The 20,095-nt window shown below is 42.0% G+C and overlaps 1 protein-coding gene across 3 annotated transcripts in view; it reads right to left on the bottom strand.

Annotated features, from left to right (window-relative positions):
• PDZRN4 (PDZ domain containing ring finger 4) overlaps positions 1-20,095 on the bottom strand; it is a 191,264-nt gene that overhangs the window by 50,021 nt on the left and 121,148 nt on the right. For all 3 annotated transcript variants that reach the window (XM_088456403.1, XM_088456412.1, XM_088456420.1), the window contains exons 2-3: positions 16,342-16,595; positions 15,394-15,496 (exon numbers count right to left, since the gene is read on the bottom strand). In XM_088456403.1, the coding sequence (XP_088312529.1) occupies positions 15,394-15,496; positions 16,342-16,595 (357 nt within the window). The remainder of the gene's footprint in view (positions 1-15,393; positions 15,497-16,341; positions 16,596-20,095) is intronic.

Here is a 20,095-nt window from a genome sequence, read left to right as displayed (position 1 = left end):
CTCTGGCCAGAGGACTGGAACATGTATTATTTTTCAATCTTATCTAGGGCTGGCATATCAGATAGGATGCTCACTCTACAGGTGAAAGGCATTTATTTATTAAAACATAAATGAATTGGTGAATTTTCTATATACAATTATTTTGATGTCTATCAAACTTACAGATTACATTATTTGCACTCCTGATGTCACAAATCTTGATCATATGGATACATTGCAAACATAAGCTTTCTATAATCCTATATATATAAGGCACTGCCATATTAGGTGATGCAATGCAGTGGCAAACACAGGATTTTTAAAGGGGGGTTTCCAAACACTACATTACAGAACCAATGAAAAAATTTTAACCAGAATAAGCCTGCAACATATATTTTATAACACTTGAACTACACAATAAAGTGTATCTACAGTATATCCCCCTCCACCGGCACCCATTTACATGCAAGTCAGACAAATATCTGCATTGGCTATCAGGACATCGGGAGTGGAGAACAGTGAGTGCCTCACCTGGCCAACTTCATTTATTAAAGACTACCCACCCCCACCCCAGGGGGAGTTACAAGGAGAGGAGGGACACTGAGGGGGGGGGGGTACAGAGGGCAGGGACACTGATATAGACAGACAGACAGACATACATACAAACAAACACACACACAGTATATACACTTATCTTTTCAGAGTCTTTCTAGCTGTGATGGGACTATAAGTCCCAGCACATCCAGTTGACAAAGTGTGATGGGACTTGTAGTGTCATCACAGCTGGACAGACAGTGATCTGGTTGCACATACTGCCGTATAGGACACCTGTTTCTTACCTTTCCAAGTAGAGCTCAAGCAGGTCATGTTGTTACAGTGCAGCTGCAGCAGGGTCCAGTATCACTGTGGTCAGACCGGGCTGGACCACTGGGAAGGGGAGCTGAGGAGGATGAAGAGTCGCCCTGCCCTCAGCTACTTCCGCAATCGCGACCCGCTCCAGAGTCCTGACAGCTTCGGTGAGTCGTTTTCGGCATTGCCCGCTGTCAAGTCCATGCTGCTAAGGGGTGGTCTTCTGCTCCAACGGATGCCCCTTGATTTCACACGCAGCTACGCGCTGCGCCCGCATTGGTTCCCTGGCTGGAGCACAAGCTCCATACACTCCGCCCCCGCTCTCCTGGCTAACGGCAGCCTGAAGTGCCTGTTAGCTGTAGCAAAGAACAGCCTCCTATTCGCGTTCCACGCTGTGGAACTCAAATCCAGGAAGCAGGCATCCGGCACATGACTATGAGGCTCAGCAGCTGCATTACAAACACGGCCTGCCTGAGATACTTTAAAAAAAAAAAAATCGGTCAGCTGCATGGATGGATCAGCGGGACAGGGGGGGTTTCTAGGTACTCGGATACCCACCCTGTGTGCGCGTATGCATTCAATGAATGTCAATCAAAACTACAATGAATGTCAATCAAAATTACAATGAATGTCAATCAAAACTACAATGTGTAAAATATGCGCTGCATTAGCCCAGTGTCCCCCAACATCACTGAAGAAATATCCATAAATATATAGAAGGTATAATTTACATGACACCCAGATATCTCCATAGAACTTGGGAGGTTTGTAGTAGAGGACTATACAGTTTACACAGCTATAATCAGGGACGTATCTATAATGGGTGCAGGGTGTGCGGGGCACACGGGCCCCTGGGTCCAGGGGGGCCCGCACCGCACACCCTGTACCCATAGTTTTACTTACCTCTCTGGAGTCCCATGTCGGCCTGGGGTCTGGCGCTGTAAAAATGACTGGAAAATGGCCGTGCGGCCATTTTCCCGTCGTTTGCGCATGCACAGTACAGGGGAAATGGCCGCCGAGGCCATATTCCCGGTGCCCTGCGCATACTTTATAGACTCTGGGCGCACTCTAGTGCCCAGAGTCTATAACTCCGGCGCTGGCCGCGCACAGCTCAGTACGCTGCCGGCTGCCGGATAGAGAGGAGGGGACCCATGTCGGAGACTGCACACGGGCCCCCTCCTCTCTAGAAACGCCCCTGGCTATAATCAGTGCACCAAATCTTCACCAACTGCAATCAATACTCAGGTGATGGATGAAAGGGTTTTCCTGACTGCAGGTAGACCAAATGGGATCGGTATGAATGACCGCCGATAGCCCTAACAGCGCAGATCCCGACAGTGCTGGTAAGTACGCTATCCCTAGCCCTCATCCGCCCTAACCCTCCCTTAGGGGTGCCTAACCATAACCTCCCCCAGTGCCTAATCCAAACCTCCCCCTAGCAGTGCCTAAACCAAACCCCCCCTCTCCACACCCTAAACCTAACGCTCCTGGGGGGGGTGCCTAACCCTAACCTCCCCCTGGGGGTGCCTAACCCTAAACCCCCCTTCCCCTAGCATAACCCTAACCCACCCGGGGGTTGCCCAACCCTAAGTCCTCATGGGAGCCCCTAAACCTAAAACAGCTGTCCGCTCGTGACACCCAGCTTACCTTTGTTCGGTATGTTGGGCATTCGGATTTCAACGAGTGGATAATGATAGGCGTTGGGATTTCAACGTCTATCATTAGTCCATTGTCGGGATTTCACAGTCGGGAAGCCGGCGGTCGCCATTTTGACCGCCAGCTTCTTCACTACATACCTTCCAAACATTACATTCATCCAAATTGTTCAAACTTCACTTTATATTATTTGGTTCTTACAAAATGTAGAGATAAAATACATGACAAATATAGCCCACAAGGGACTTATGGTGCAAGCATAGGAAAATGGAACTTAAATTCAGTTTCCTTACATCCATTTCCTGATTTGGACCATTTTACTTGCTTTTATGAAGATAAGAACTACAGGTGGCAATTTGAGTTATCTAAGGTGAGCCTGTAACATTGGGACATTGTTTATTATAAATAAAAAAGGCAAAGTAAATGAAACACAGACATTTGAAGTCTACAGTGCCTATAATAAGCTAGATAAATGTCTCAACCTATGCTAGAAATACCAAAACAGTGATTGCAATAAATTCATGTTTGTAAAATATATTTTTACCATCTCCTTTACTCCTCCTTTTGTTGTTGCCATTACTAACACTATTGGGCAGCATTGTGGGGCATGATGGGAAGCATGAGTCCATTATGACCAGGGGGTATAGTCACAAAGTTTAAATTTTGTTTTCTGTTCGATTTTCCATTCGATTTTGGTTCGATTTTCTTAGAGGAGATTTACTAAAGCCTAAATCAAACAGAAAAAAGAATTTCCTTTAAAAGTGAATTTCTACAAAACATTGATGTTTTCCCATAGAAGAATATAGGATCCCTTCATTTACTAACATTCAATTTGCAAATCGAAATTAAAAAGAACTCAAAATCGAAATTCAAATCCCCAAATGAATTGAAGTTCTTCATGCTTTTGATTTTAGTATGAGCAGTTCTATTTGACACAGATGCATGCATGCATCAGTGAGATGCATGCAAGAATCTTAGTGTAAAGTGCTTGTTAAGTGTTAATATAAAAAACAAATTATGTGGGGTCCCCCCCTAAATGTACAACCAGCCCCGGACTTTTCATAGCCAGTCCTGGTTGTGTAAATACAGGGGAGAAAAGGCGTAGACAGTGGAGCCAGGTAAGTCTTTCCGCTGGGGGTGGAGAGGGTTAGGTTTAACTAACCCCGGGGAATTTAGGGTTAGGCATCCCCCTCGGAGAGTTAGGGTCAGGCTGTGGGGAGGGGGGTTATGCCTGCGTGCTGGCAATATAACTACATCCCACTTTGATGACTAAACTAATTGTAAGCTTCTCAGACTGTAGCATGTGCACCATCAGGGAAACTTTAGATTCAAAATATATTTACCTCAAACAGAGTTTTAAATAATTGGATACAAATTACTAAACAATACAATTTATATATTCGCAATTTAGGCTGTAGATATTGTTATTTATTATGCATGATTAAACATTTACAGGTATTAGTGTACTGGAAAATATTGTAAAAAGTTAAGTAAACTATGTATATATTACAGACATATGTGTGAATATAATGTAATTAGGAGCGGATGCTAAACACTGATCTAATAATAAGAACTGACTACAGCACTAAGGATCGGAATACTACTCTGCACATTCAGTAATACATTAATGCAGAACATCTCTCAAATTTGCTTGATTAACTGCAAATCATATACACTACTGCATTTTATATCTTGTACAGTCAGAATTGATAATTAAGGGGGGTATTTTGAGAACTTTGATAAATATGCCTTTAAGGCTTTTGTATTCCAGGACATTTTGTTATGTGTAAAGTGTACATGCTTATAGCAGCATTTTTTAGATCTCAAATAAAAGTGTATTTTTATTTTATAGGCATGCTTTAATAGGCACACATTTGGTGCTCAGCCTTACTTATAAAAATCTTATTGTAGGGATTATCTGCTTTCAAAAGAAAAAGGCAAATATGTTTCTCCAACAGTAAGACACATTGAAAACTGTTCACTGTAAGCATTTATTGAAGCTTTATCAATTACTACTTATATTATCTCCTAATGTCAAACAGCTATTGTATTTAATGAAGTATAAAAATAACTCATGACTCTCAAACCTAATGTGTGCAACCAGCTAGTAATATATCTTTCAGGGCCGTAACTAGGGTGGTGCGGCCGGTGCCGCCGCACAGAGCGCAACAACCCTGAGGGTGGAACTGGCCGCACACCACAATCACTATATGCCTGGCAAGCGCTGCTATATATCTTAATAAAGGTGGGGCGCCCAGCTAAACTGAAGCGCATGCGCCCGTCCCAGCCCCACAGCTCCGAGTCCTCACCGCTTTAGTAACTGTGGGAGAAGAGACATCTTGACATCTCTCCTCCAGCTCCTAAGGTAAGTGAGGTGTCTGAGCTGTTGGTACCAGTGAGCAGTCACAGTGTGCACTGTGCAGTACAGTGTAGTGAGTGCTGCTATACAGGTGATCACAGTGACAGGTCCCCAGTTGACGTCCAGTATGACAGTCACAAGGTCCCCATTTACTGCCAGGCCCGGTGTCACGTCCCCAGCAGCAGGTGTGTGTCAATGGGGAGTCAGTGTTCCCACTGTATATTATATATTTCATTTTAATTTACTGGCCAAGTGACAGCTGCATGATCTGAGAGAGACAGGGTGGGGGATGGGGAGAGCAATATCCTAAATCATATCAACCATATTTTTTTGGGGGGTGGGGGTGGCACCAATGCTCTTTTTCACACAGGGCACCAAAATGTCTAGTTACCGCTCTGATATCTTTATTATTATTATTGTTGTGTACAAGCAACCAAATAATTTCTCATTACATTTTTAACAATAATATATTATTGTGGATAATGTATTTGTAGACAATTTTTCTGTTATTTAAATTGATCACTGGACAACAAAGCCAATTTGGTTCCATTCTAATCATCAAATGTAAATATTTGTTGAATTACTGGATTTTCAGGAAATATTTACCAGTCATTTATGAATTAACTTATTTTTTTTGTATTGCTCTCATGTCATACCAAAAATCTATATAAAATGTATGCATATTGATAATTATATTGATGGTGCCTATTTTAGGGCAACATCTAAAACTCAGAATCAAGGTTCAGGTTCCAAAGAGTAATTTTATTTTAAACAGGCTTAAATAATTGCTCTTTTATGAGCAATTGTAAGTATAAAATATATAATCAGAATCATTAAATTGATTTTAGCATAATGTGGGCTAAGAGGATACAGAGTCAGTGTAGGTTTTGCGCTGGCAGTGTCGAAGTGCAGAATTTAATGAGTCCCTCTGTCTTTACCAGGAACCGCTCAAAGTTGGCATGGGCTTTGCTCACAGGAGCTCACAGTTTATAGCCCTCTATTTGCCCCCTGGACATGATTAACTGGGAAGTTGGGATAAGTAAAGCAAGTAATAAAATCAGAAAGCAAGCATGGTAAAAAGATAGCCACGCTCAGGTTCACAGGTGTAGGATCAGAATGGGAAACAGTCTAAGGTCACGGTCACAAGATTAGTTGCACTAACAGTAATTCAAGCTGAGGTCAGGCAAAGGTTTAAAGCCATGAGTAAGCAGGGATCTGACAAAAAAGGAGATCCAACATAATGCTGGATCAAGGGAGTGAGATCTTGTCACAAAACCGGGACTTAAGCTGGGTACACACTTTCTCGATTGCAGGCTGATCGGGTAAAACTGTCCCGATCAGCCGTGCAGTCTGTCCCCAGTGTGACCCCGTCAGCCGCGTACACACTGTGCAGACATAGCACAGTGTGTATGGGCTTCTATGGGATCGGGAGGTCGAACCGATAAATATTAAACCGTACATAAGATGCGACCTACCGATCCGACCGTTGCAGGAGCATTAAAAGCTGTTTATCGGCTAACACTCCTGCATCGGGACAGCACACACACCTACCTGTATACAATCCAATGGCCGTTCTCTCGATATTAGATGAATGGCCCAATGATTGTATAGGTGTATACCCAGCTTTAGTCATTGTCGCCCTGTCCAGCAGTGCTTCATCAAGGTGGGCCATTCTTTTCCAGAATGCTATCACTGCATTTCTAAGGGCCATGGGGGCAGCCGTGCTGGTTCTGATCATCTGAACATCAGTATCCAGTCACTACCTGTCTGCTGCAGCCACATGACTGTTTTCTCCTATCCTCTGCAAGAGCACCCTATTTAAAGCTACACCTGCCACTAGCAAACCTTTGGAACAATACTCCTCTGTGTGCTCACTCACTAATGTGCATCTCCAGATTCCAATCCACTGCCTGAACCTGTGCTCCTCTCAGCTGGACCCATGCTAGCTGCTTCCTCTAAGTCTGCTTCAGTTGCTCTGCAGCATAGCGCTGTTACCAGTATCCAGTCTGCACTCCCCCAGTCTGTGTACAGGTTACTACCTGTACTGGTCCCAGTCTGGTTCAAGCTGCTGTTTCACCTCCGGTCCCAATTTGGTTCAAGCTGATGTTTCTCCTCTGGTCCCAATCCAGATCAAGCTGCCTCACTCACCTCCGGTCCCAGTCCAGTTCAAGCTGCTATTTCACCACCAGTCCCAGCCTGGTTCAAACTGCTGTTTCACCTCTGGTCCCAGTCTGGTACAAGCTGAGGTTTCACCTCTGGTCCCAATCCGGGTCATGCTGCCTATTCTCTTCCGGTTTCCGGCCGGTTCAAGCGGCATATAAATAACACTGGCTATAGACTGCATCAAAAAGCCAAATACGGTTGGCGTAATAAAAGCAGAAGCAGCTTCCCATTGGAAGTGCTTTCTGCTGACAGTCCGGGAACACCTCCCCCTGGGACTGCCTGTATGACGTGTGATTAAAAGCGCTTCCAATGAGAAGCCACTACTTTATTGCTAACTCACTGGAGGACTGGGTGATCACAGGGGAGTGGCAGATTTTACTAGGGGTGCGGCCAATTTGCCACTGGTGAGGAGGGAATGAATAGTATAGAAACCTGCTTCACCATGTTCCCATCAGTACCCAAAATATATAGTGGGTACTAGAGAGGCTCAAGTAGGTTTTAAGCAAGCTTTTTTTTAACTAGCACAAATAAAGATTTTTGCTGCTCCTGAGTCTAGAGAGGCAGAGTCCTATAACTTTATCAGAGATACTGAGACATACCAAGGTGTAAAACAGAGGGAAGCTTTCAAGGAAGAAGAGTAACAGAGAGAACCTAGAGTAGCCTCGGCCTAGTCCTTGAGGTTTCCCAGCTTCTTGTGATATTCAGTGACTAGATGACCTGGAATTTCACTATAAAGCCATAGATTATTTGTTAAACAATTTTCTCATTCCTGAGTGGACAACTTGGAATAACATAATTGCAAAATTTCATCTGTCGACGTTACTGGAACTACAATATGAGGCACCATCAGCTACTGGAAGCCAGGAGCCAACTTGAGTCCCAAACATCAGACAGTATATTTTTCCTGAGTCCTCCCCCTAAAGCAGTATGCACTTTATTATAAAGAGAAATAAAGTCATCAAGGAAGAAAGGAAGTTTTCTGGAGATGAGCTCATTGTTGATCTTTTCATTAAGCCCCAGCCAAAAAAAAATGTCCTCTAGGGCCGCATTAGTAATGTTCAGCTCAGAAGCTAGGGTTTAGAAGTAAATTTCATACTGAATGAGGTTGGAGGTCCCCTATGTAAATATAAGAGTCTTGTTGCTGCCAAAGCAACCCAGCCAGGTGCATCAAAGACATTTCAGAATGCCAACAGAAAGACTGAGCAATAATGTAACAACAGATCACAATGTACTCACTAAGGAGGCGCTCAAGCCAATGTTTGATCTGATAATAAAGAAACTAAGAAAGTAAATGTACCCTTCTCTGTTTCAATTTTCCCAGGAAGAAGAAGTTCAAAATATATGGAACATTTCTTTTAGAACCCACAATTCTTTTTAAGGTCTCCGTCCTACTTTGCAAGATTGGGAATGCACAGCTGTGAAGCACTTGGGATATCTGGTGGATTTTCTTGAGAAAGATTTGCCCCCAAACCCTGCACCCTCAGTCAATTAAAGCACTGTATATGTGTCTGCTTCTTTACTTCCTGCTTCTCTAAATGAGTAACTAATTGATGAACTAATTGATTTTGGTGACAGATTTCCAGCAGCATCCATTTCTTTTTTAGGCCAGAGTATACTGTCACAAGTTGGTATAAAAGGATACTGTGCTAGTCTAGAGTTGTGCTGACAGTGTTGAGGCTGTGAATCTAATGGACCACAGGATTCAAATTTAACCACCACAAAGTGGTATGGTCTTTGTTTCTGGGAGCCCATAGGTCACAGCTAACTAGCACACTCAGGGACCAAGACCCGATGGCCGGAAGAAGCACCAGATCCTTACAATGATAAATTTACAGTATTAACAAACAAAAATAATTATAAAATTAATTTAACTTTAGTGTATTGTGTATGTTCTAGGATTTAATTATATTGCATTATATAAATCTATGTATTTTTTTAATAATATACTATTATGTATGACAAAAAATGTATAGCACTGTGTAATATGGTGGCATGAAATAAACAATAATAATGCATGTTTGCCTATAGTAATAATTTTTCTAAAATAAAATTTTATATAGTGTGAGAAAGTTGAATATAATATAAATCTGGTATTTATGAGGCTTTTCAGTAAAGATCTACAGTTCCCAAACAATATATTGTTCAAACTTGTAGCTGATCCCGAAGAAAGACCAAATGTACTGCTCAACTGACCTCAGTCTAACAACACAACTAAAAGAAGTAACAAAAATAATCTGTGGAAAATACAGCTTTACTGTGACTGATACATCTCAATCTTTTTTTTTTCATCAAAAGGCTCTAGTATCACCCAATGCAAACTCTTTTTATCTAGAATTCTATAATGACATATAAATGGTTCTACATAGTACATGTTAAATGGAAAATACTTAATTTTCCTATATTTTAATATTTTTGTCCAATATGATAATGTACTTCAGAGCCGTAACTATGGATTGGCCAGGATTGCACTCGCCAGGGGCATTGGTCAAGGTGGGAACCACCTGGCTCTGCCCACTAACCCCTAGGGAGCCAGACTGCTACCCGGATGACCCATTATGAAGCCTTTTTATTATTCATGACATTGGGCTTCATTTGATCTGTTCAGCAGATTCTTGACAATCAGAGTAAGGGAACCAAGCATCCCATGTCTAGTGCCGGACTGCAGCCTCTGTATCTCAGTGTGCATGTCCGGCAGCTGTATTCAGACAGCACATCGCAAGATGCTTGGGCTTTCTCAATGATGACGGAAGTGACGTCAGCACGGAAGATTTAGAAGTGAGGAGCCTGCAGTTTGCTATCTGCAACCTAGTCACTGCTAGAACTAAACAATGGACAGCAGGAGCTGTGCCCTGTATCCACAGTGGGGGTGAGCTTTCTTATTGACCTTTTTGCACTAGTATTGTTAGCATAGAGAAAGGTCATATCATTAGGCTTATACCCTGCAGAATATAATTCAGGGGGGATATAAAAGGCATAATATTGGTTTTCCTAGGCAGAGGGAACATGACTAGTATTTTAGAAGATCCTATCTGTGTAATACAGTACATAGGACCGCTTGGAGCGGCACTGTCGTCATTTTGCTTGGAGCTGATGGACTCCACAAGGTAATGCCACCTAATTATTGATTCTGCTTCAGGTTATGCCCCCTTTCTACACTTTAACTCAGGTCATGCACTCCATGCATTCTCTAAAACTTACCCCATGTTTGCATATATCCTACAAGGCTTCACATCTTGTCCCTCTTGTTCCCCCTACACCTGCTTTACCTCCCCCCTTTTTCCATCCTTCATGCCCAACACCCATACCCTCATGCCACTGTTATTGCACAGTCTTATACTCCTCAGTTTCCCCTAAGGAAAGACCCTTAAGAAAATATTTAATAATATGTGCTATACAATACAGATGGACTGGGAATACTGTCAAGTCCTTCACTTTGCCAGGGTTGTCCAGACCCCTAGGTACGAGTCTGGTGTACTTGCATACAGACATAAATCTGAAAGATGAAAGATGTTATACAGTACCTATGTGGGTAACAATTTGGGTCAATAGTTATCACTAAAGTAAAATCCACAATGGTGAACACATCTTTTGATGAAAAAAAATATATAATGAAACACTTATAGGACATGTTGCACGTACTGTGCACCAGAGATGAGTGTTAAAAGAATAGTAATTATTCTGTGGTTTCATATTTCAGTGCCGCTGCTGTAAATAATGTACATGGTACATGTTGTTATATATACAGATGTATCCTCGTACATCTAGCCTCAATATGCCACACAGCGCCAAGCGTCTTCTTTGCATCTTTTTTTGCCGAGGATGCATCTAAGTGGCAATATATATAAAAAAACAAAAACAAAACATATTTTTATATATATATATATATATATATATATATATATATATTTCAGACCCCATGTTAGGGAAAGAACTCCCTTAAACACCCTTATTGTTATAAAAGCATTATTAGACTTGGATTATATACATGTATGCCTCCTTCTCTTGAAATATAATGGTGGAGATGCAGAGTGTTTCCCCGGCAATTTTTGAGACGTTTGTCTGACTCCACATTAGAGGTGTGATACACTGCAGCCCAACCCCTTTGTATGTAGAAAGTTACAATAGACATTGGTATGACATGTAGGTACACAGGTGCTTCTGGATGCTTGTAAACCGCTATGAAGGATACCGTCCCCCTTCTGATTTGACAAGAGGTCCGTTCGGACATTGTCCATTAAGCCAGGGCTAACCAGGCTACAATGGAGTGATGTGATTGCTAGGAGGCACTGGGACAATCAACGTGACACGGTCCAGGATTTATTGAATACAGGTGATCGAACAGGTATTTATTTGTGAGTTTGTTTGACATGTGGGTGCACTGATCCCTTGACAAAGGTGCAGCAAGGACTGAAAGGGCTGCCGTCAGGTTCCATATTACTATGGGGTCTATGTATCAAACAGTTAAAAGCATAGTGAATTGAACCAGTGGAGAAGTTGCCCGTGGCAACCAATCAGCTTTGAAGTAGCATTTATCAAGTATAGTCTATAAAATAATAAGTAGGAGCTGATTGGTTGCTATGGGCAGGGGTTAAAGTGGGCCAAAACGGGGCGGAACTGCATTTCGTTAGTTCCAATTGTAGATGGAACCAGTTCCGCTTGCTTAGGCCGACCTACTGTAACCAAGGATGTCAACCTGGTACGCAGGGAGATGCCAGGTGCCTCCTGAGATTTAGTTACCAGTGGGTGCACAGCTCCTTCCTCACAGCAGCAGCCGGAGGCTGGAGTTCACTCCAGAGCTCTGGCTTCCGCAGTGTGCACTATGGGAGAGACGTCATAACGTCTCTCCCATAGTTTCGAGGAGCGGACGGCCAGACGGATGGCATTGGTTAGATGCATGAGCACGGCTTAAGGTAAGTAATGTGTTTTTTTTGTGTGAGGGGTACTACTAATGGGGGCACTACTACAGGGGGCATTACCACTGGGGCACTACTACAGGGGGCATTACTACTGGGGGCACTACTAATGAGTGCATTACTACTGGGGGCACTACTAATGGGAGCATTACCACTGGGGGAATTACCACTGGGGGCATTTCCACTGGGGGCATTACCACTGGAGGCACTACAGGGGGCACTACTACAGGGGGCATTACTAATGGGAGCATTGCATAGAGGGCACTGCATAAGGGGCACCACTCCTGGGGGACTGCATAAGGGGCACTACTACTGGGGGCATTGCATTAGGGCCACCACTACTGTGGGCTCTGCATAAGGAGCACTACCACTGTGGGAACTGCATAAGGATCACCACCACTACAGTGGGCATTGCATAAGGGGCATGCATAATGTGTAATGGGGACTACTGCTGTGGGCATTGTATAAGGGGCGCTACTACTGTGGGCATTATGTGTATTAGGGGCACTACTACTGTGGGGATTGTGTATAACTGGCACTAATGTGGGCATTGTGTAAAAGGGGCACTACTGTGTGTCATAACATGAATAAGGGACACTACTATGTGGTGTAATGTGAATCAGGGGCACTATACGCAGTGTAATGTGGATAAGATTGTTCTACTGTGTGGCATAATTTGAATTGGGAATACTATTGTGTGACCACGTCCCTTTCTATTTGAGACCACGCCCATTTTGGCAGCCCTTTATTAAATAAGCAACGGGGGGGGGGTGAGTTCCACTTCCCTACGACCACTTTAAGCACTGGCTATGGGCAACTTCTCCACGCTTTCGATGTGAAATAAAGTGCCTATATTTGCATTTTTATCTGGGTGTGGTGGAGATGACATTATTTTACACCATGCCCCCAAATGTTTTAAATATGTTAATGTGGTCACAGGTCTTGAAATCTTGTAAAGCAGACAGTTAGGGGTCTATTTACTAAGCAGTGTTAGGAGACAGAGTGAAAAGTGATAAGAAAGTTATAAGGTGCCAGCCAATCAGCTCCCAACTGTCATTTTTCAAACACAGCCTGTGAGATGACAGTTGGGAGCTGATTGGCTGGCACCTTATCACTTTCTTATCACTTTTCACTCTGTCTCCTAACACTGCTTAGTAAATAGACCCCATAGGCACTTATTCAGAAATCAACGTTTCAACTTTATTAGAAAACTTTTTTGCCAGGATGTAAGTTTTTGTAAAAAACTAAAACATCGACCTATGAATAAGATCCTAACCATCTGACTTTACAAGATTGGAAGACCTGTGAGTGCCGCTGCTATGCTATTCTCTGAATTAATCTACATTCCTTTTCAGAAGACCCCCAGTACCAGAGGCAGAGTGGGGGGGGCACAAGTGCGCATTCACAAAACGCACATTTAACATTTTATACCAGCCTTCTATGCACATAGATCATGATCATAGTGCAGCCCTGTGCACTGTCTAAGGTGAAAGATACTGCAATTTCAACAGGCAGCATGGTATGTCTGTATCATACTTCACTATATTACTTTAAAGGTTAGAAGAAAAACTTTGGTGCCAATAGCGAGTAAAACAAGCTGTATAATGTATGGCTGTCCTGGAGCTGTGGCTGCAGTGATTAGCCTTACCAGCTCGGTTACTTACTTCAAAAGAACAGGGAAGGAGAGATAAGGCTAAGGGGAGACGAGGGACAGCAGCTGGGGGGTTACAGGTGAACAAAAAAAGATTAGCTGGGTAGGGGGAGAGAAAGAGAACAACAAATAGAAAAAAGAGGGAGAGGTAGAAGAAATCAGATATAAAATAAGGGAAAGAGCAGGAGATAAGCTAAGGTATGGCAGGCTGAGCACATAGTACAAATGAGAGCAGAGGGCAATAATGCTGTTTGGCTGAGGGCGATGAACTGGTGAAAAGAGCCCAGGATAAAGCTGGTGCTCAGCTGGGAGGGGACCTGCAGACTAAGGGCCTGATTCAGAGCCGAACGCTCTGACCAGAGCGCTCGCTCTGAATCAGGGCTCTCCTCAATGAAAATGGAGCGTCCTCCTGGACGCTCGCATAGCTGTGGGTGACCACCCACAGCTTATGCGAGCGTCCATGATGATGGTCGCGATGGTCAAGACCATCGCGACCATCGGGCTTGCGACGGAGACCCTGCGGTAGGGTCTCGCTGCTGCAAGCCCTGGAGTGATTTTGGCTCTATCAGAGCCAAAATCACTCCCACTGACATCACTAGTAATGTCAGTGGGGCCGGCTTCAGACGGTAGGCATTCCCGTGGGAACGCCTCCATCTGGCAGCCACGCCCCTGGCATGCCCACTAAAGGGGGCGTGCTGTCAATCAACATCAACAGCACGCCCCCTTTGGTGCAAGACCCGGAGCGACGGAGAGCCCGTCACTATCCAGGTCTCGCACATGCGCACGACGGAGCTCCCTCCGTCGTGCGCATGCGCAGTGGGGCAACATCGACCCGCTTGCGAGTGTCCTGCGCTCGCGAGCGGGTCTGAATGACCCCCTAAGTTCAGCAGAAAGAGAAGGAATTGGATCAGTTGGCAAATCTGGAACCTCTGCTGCCAACGGTCTTGAGGGTTAGTGTGTGTTTGTGTGAATGTATAGAAAACTATAAATTATTCTGTAACAAAAATAAAATAGTGTTTCAATTTTATTTTACTAGATCTGTATGACTGTGTGCAATATATATACAGTTTGTATATATATATATATATATATATATATATTTATATATTTGCACCCCAGCAGCTGTTGAAGTTGTAGGCTCGAGAGTGCGGTTTCTCCGTTGGACTATATACATATATATTTATCATTTAATCCTGCACTCTCTGTAAGAACCACTGTTGATTAGTAATTTGCCTTATACATCAATACAGGTGACTGATGGTGGAGATTTTAATTACACATTAATTTCCAGAGTTCTTCACATACTATCTGTTGAGTGGTAGATTGAACTTTCATGGGGTGATTTTAAGTGTATTGAAACTTTTTTTCCAGTGGGTTATGATGCCTGGCATGGTGTTGATGATTTGACACCATCATTTTTTGAGTTACCTGTATGTGTGTCATATACTGTATGTAATTAACTTGCAGCTTCAACATTCCACTAAGCTTAGTGCAGCAAGGAGTTAAAGTTAAAAAAATAGCATCTTCTCTGTTGTGATATATATTGTCTATTTCTGAAGCTGCTATAAAGCTTTCAGAAGTATAGTCTTTACAGTCTAATAAAGAAACAGAACAACTTTAAAGACCTACTGCCAACACTTCGGGAAGTTCATTATAAATAAAGAACAGAACAAGTGATTTTCTTTGTTTGACACAAAACAGAAATACACTAGGCACTTTGTGATTAAACACAGCAAATAATAAATGTAAACATAATTATTAATGAGTTCAGCTATGGATGGGGAGAAAAGCTAAACATCAGCCATAATGAAATATCATCTCACCTCGTACTCTAAGTCTTCAGTTCTATCTCCATCAGCAGGCAGGCTGGAAAGATACTCATTACCTTCATAAAATTCATGCTCCAATGGATGAAGAGAATGGCAGCTATGTGGGAAAAATTGGTACAAGAAAGCCAGATGAGACAATGTTCTTCTTTTTAATTAAAATATGACAAACTTATCTACCGCTTTCTCGTTTCAAGAGGTTAGGATGGGTTGCTAATCTAAAGAAACACTGAACAAAAAGATATGTTTCTTTTCATTTACTGCACACTTAGAGTAGTCATTTTCATAGCTTAAACTGGATTCCAGGCAATGATCTGTGTACCAAATCAAAAGAAATCCAGCAGTACATTCATAACAAAGGGCTGGCAATGTTCCACAGCTGCAGGATTCCAATCTGTCTTTTTGAAACTCAGCCTTTCTGCTAATGAAGCCATTTCCACATTTTATTTTCAGTAAGATCTGGACACAATAACTTCAATAAATAGAAGCACATTTAGCAATAAATCGAAAATACTTTCATTTACTATGAATATCTGTGAATAGCTTGATGTGCAGCTTGGTTTCTTAATTCGCTTACAAGTTTGTATTATCTGTCTTATCTCTACATGGAGTCCAAGAGGCAAAGAATGATTATAAAAAAGAATACAGTCTTTTTTCATTGTCGAAAAGTTTTAGGAACATTAGATGTATCATATGCTATCCAACATAGTTTTATTGATGGGGAAAAACAGCAGGAAGTAAAATAAGATTCTTTACTGCAGCTGGAGCCAAGACATTGCCTGTATTGTGTGGCATCATCTGGCTCTTGAGCCCCGAGAATAGAAAAGTTCAAAAATATAATTTATTGTAAAGGAATCAAAGGTCACTTTGTATGTTATTATTCTTTTATAGTATAGAATTTAGCTAGGTCTTGACTAAAATAATTGGCAAAGAAAAATCCCATACCTGTCAGACAGAAGAAAGGGGCAAATATCAGGAACTGGTGGAGTGGATGGTCTCAGTTTGGCTAAAGCCATGATATGCTCGAATGTGATGTCTGTTTGTGTGCTCACATTCACAAGCTGCACTTCCTGTGAACTTCCATGGCCTCGATTAACAGGTGTTCTTCTTAAGACTTGTACAACTATTGGCTCTTTAGCATTGCGAAAGGCTTCAACTGCTTCCTCGTGAGTAGCTCTGGAAATATCCTTCCCATTTACCTGTTTTAAAGCACAAAGCATAACATTTAATTGTTTTTACCTTTCAACATTAAATTAGATTACTGTATGGTCAGCTAACTGAAGCTAATGTATATCTTCATTGCAATTTAAAACCATCGGGTCATTTCTTGCTTTAAAAAGCAAATTTTTGCATCTAACACAACTGACTATACGAGAGATACATCACAGACTTAAAACCCCAAAGTGTTCCAGGCTGAAGAAGCACACGTAATTAATGAGAGATAATCACATACACAATGGCTGCTGCCCTCTTCAGCTCATAGCAGCACATTGATTTAAGTTTGTGAAGTGTCACCTGTCCAATTGTGTTAAATACAGCTATTTATTCTTTAATGCAGATGGAAGACTAACCACTTTATTGATGTAGAAGCATAAAATACATTTCACATTATTAGATTTATACTGTAATTGCACTTTACCACAAATGGTGCATTTAGCAAATTTAAAAAAACATCACAATACTTTCTTATCTCCATTATAGTGTGTTTTCTTTAACTACAAACAACTACAGTATGAATGACAATAGCATTTCATACTCTAGGGCTAATGCTTCTAGTTGTAAGTATTATGTTGGCTATAAAGCTGTACAGGGGCATTTCTACAGAGGAGGGGGCCCGAGTGCATTCTCTGTCAGGGCCCCCTCCTCTCTCTGTGGCTGTGGACACGCTCAGCACCGCAGCACTTGTAAACTCTGGGCACTAGAGTGTGCCCGAAGTCTACAGTGCATGCACAGGTCGCAGTAGGGTTATTTTCCCAGTGCACATGCGCAGAACACCGCTAAAATGGACGCAACAGCCATTTTTCAGGTATTTTCTCCGGCGAGACAGCCCGGCGAGGTACTTCGGAGGGGTAATTAAAACATATGGGTGCAGGGTGTGCGGTGTAGGCCCCCCCCGGACCCAGTGGCCTGTGTGCACCGCACACCCTGCACCCATTATAAATACGCCCTTGAAGCTATAATATTACTGCATAAAGTAACACTTATATATTGTTTCATCCCAGTTGAAGATTTAATTTCACCAGAAGTTTACAGAATACGGATATACCTGGTAACTTGTTCTATTGTATTTACAAATGGAGAAGGCTTACTTAGAGAGGATGACACAAGCGGTCATTGGAAATCTGTGCGCATAAAGGGCCTGATTCAGCTGCAGGAGCATTGTAGCAGCTGTGATAGCACTAATATGGTAATGCAGCAGGAGACGTCATGTCTACTGCATGCATTACTGATCCGAGTTGTCTTCTAGAACATTAGATCATCTGCGATCACATCGGCCGGCTAAGTGACCCATGAGGTGCCGCAGATGCACAAAAGAGGTCAGGAAATCTTCGGCAGCTGATGGAGATCCTGGACTCGTCACTCCCTGCCAAGGGGCGGCAAAATGCCTCTGTTTTGGGAAGCGGAGGCCGTCGCCTCCCCCTGCCTACCCAGAAACATCAGCAGACTATCAATCAATGACAGTCTGCTGCCGAAATGCGTGCGTGACCACAGACCCGTACTGCACATGCGCAGTACAGGCCCGGCGCGTGCGCTGATTCCTGAATATCGGGAATCTGCATGATCCATTCAACTTCATCCTCTGCTGAATCAGACCCAAAGTCCCATTAAGCTACATCCCTCTACTTTGTTAAAGATGCTGCTCAGGCCTATGTAGATGCATAGAGTCCATTCAGGGAATCATCTGACAATCCCTTTAGTGATAACTGCACTACATGTATCTGTATAATTTGGAGGAATGTTATAACCAAGTACTGAAACTACAATCATTATTATTTTTTTCTGGTCTTTATGTTTAAAGGAAGTAAATGTCACAGTAAGATATTTTTACTAATGTACCTAATGTAAAATACATATATTGACAAAACTTGGTTCAACCATAAATAATTCATACTAATCAACATTTATCCTATTTGGTGCAATGATCACTTACAATCTCAGCCTCTAGTTAATCTTGCAGTTCCCACCTGTGAGGTAGTGGCACAGTGAAGACCTTTACCTGACTCCTATGTGGGTAGGTACACCTGTAAGCTGAGATCTGTCCTACAGTATGTGTGGGACCTCCATGGTATGTGTGTGCTGGACATGCTAAATATACTAAGATTGAAGTTTCTAAATCTATTCAAGGTAAATGTGTTTTCAATTCAATTTCCAGAGATCCCCAAGTTCCGGTGACCAAGGGGTCCCATTGCATACCTATTTGGTCATTTTGCTTCCTAACGTTTTTTATTTAATTTTATCCCTAGAATTAGCTTAATTATTACTGTCAATTTTAATTCTTGAATTTTCTTTGCATTTCCCTTTTTTATAAGGGTAACTTTATGTTGTGACAAAATAAATGTCCATACCTTTTAGTTATTCCATTTAGATTTTTTTCATAGAGAAAAGATACTCTCTGAGATTCAATTGAACATATATTGATGTTTTAGTTATTCGTCTATACATACACTGTACAGAGTGTGGGTGCCATTCTTATACCCCAACCTTTTCTGCTTGATATTCCAATTCTTTGTCTTATTTGGGTAATGATGATGGTGGACCTATTTTTATGTGGAGGCCTGGAGCTGTACCTGCCCCATTGTTAATCTGGCCCTACACTCCTTTTGCTGTAATAGTATTTCTTCCTGCACACTGACCAACTAGTTAAGTTGTGACTGGCAGTGGTGAATAGAAGGAAATTTTCCCATTAATGATGCATTTTAACCCTCAGAACTAGTGTCTTTTACTTGGGAGAAGATTTTGTTTCCATCTGAGAACAGTGGATATCTAAGATTATGCTGAAGATCATGCAGGAGGCTGGCTAGTGGAGACTTGTGGTTATCCCCAATCTACAAAGTTCACCTGTGACATATTTCTGTGTAATAGTGGATTCATTTTCAGGCTACTCAGAAACAATTTGCTAATCTACCACTACTGTACAGAATAGGATTTGCCTTATTGCCTTATTTAAACAATAAGTTTATTTTATTAGCAGTGACTTGCGGTATAATCACAAATGATCAATCATATCCAAAATATCTGGCTTTATTCTACAGTGCATCAGATATATTGTTATTACCACTATTTTGAGCTCTATTTACATTAACATTACTTGCCATCAGCATCTATATAACGTCTTAAGGATGATCTTTACATAAGTAATGTAAGTGCTATTATTATTAATACGTGTGATTCTTTATCCTCAGGACATTTATTTATATATATTTTATATTTGTTTCATGTGTTTCTTTTAATTATAAATTCTATCAGTCTTTGAAATGATATATTTCAGTTTTTTGATATTGGCGGTTTATATAATAGCACTCTGGTTTTTTATTCTAATACAGATTGAGTCTCCCATATCCGAAAATCCAAAAACCGAAATATTCCAAAAACCGGAATATTTCAGGGCATCTGTGACGTCACGACGTGACCTGACGTCATGACGTCACTAGTATAGTGGCCAATGAATAGCGGCGTGGACGTGGACCACATGCCAGGC

The sequence above is a fragment of the Taudactylus pleione genome, unplaced genomic scaffold (genome assembly GCF_031769625.1).
Source record: "Taudactylus pleione unplaced genomic scaffold, aTauple2 ptg000041l, whole genome shotgun sequence".
Lineage (NCBI taxonomy): Eukaryota > Metazoa > Chordata > Amphibia > Anura > Myobatrachidae > Taudactylus > Taudactylus pleione.
The sequence above is the reverse complement of the archived record's forward strand: the minus strand, read 5'-3'. Positions and strand labels throughout refer to the sequence as shown.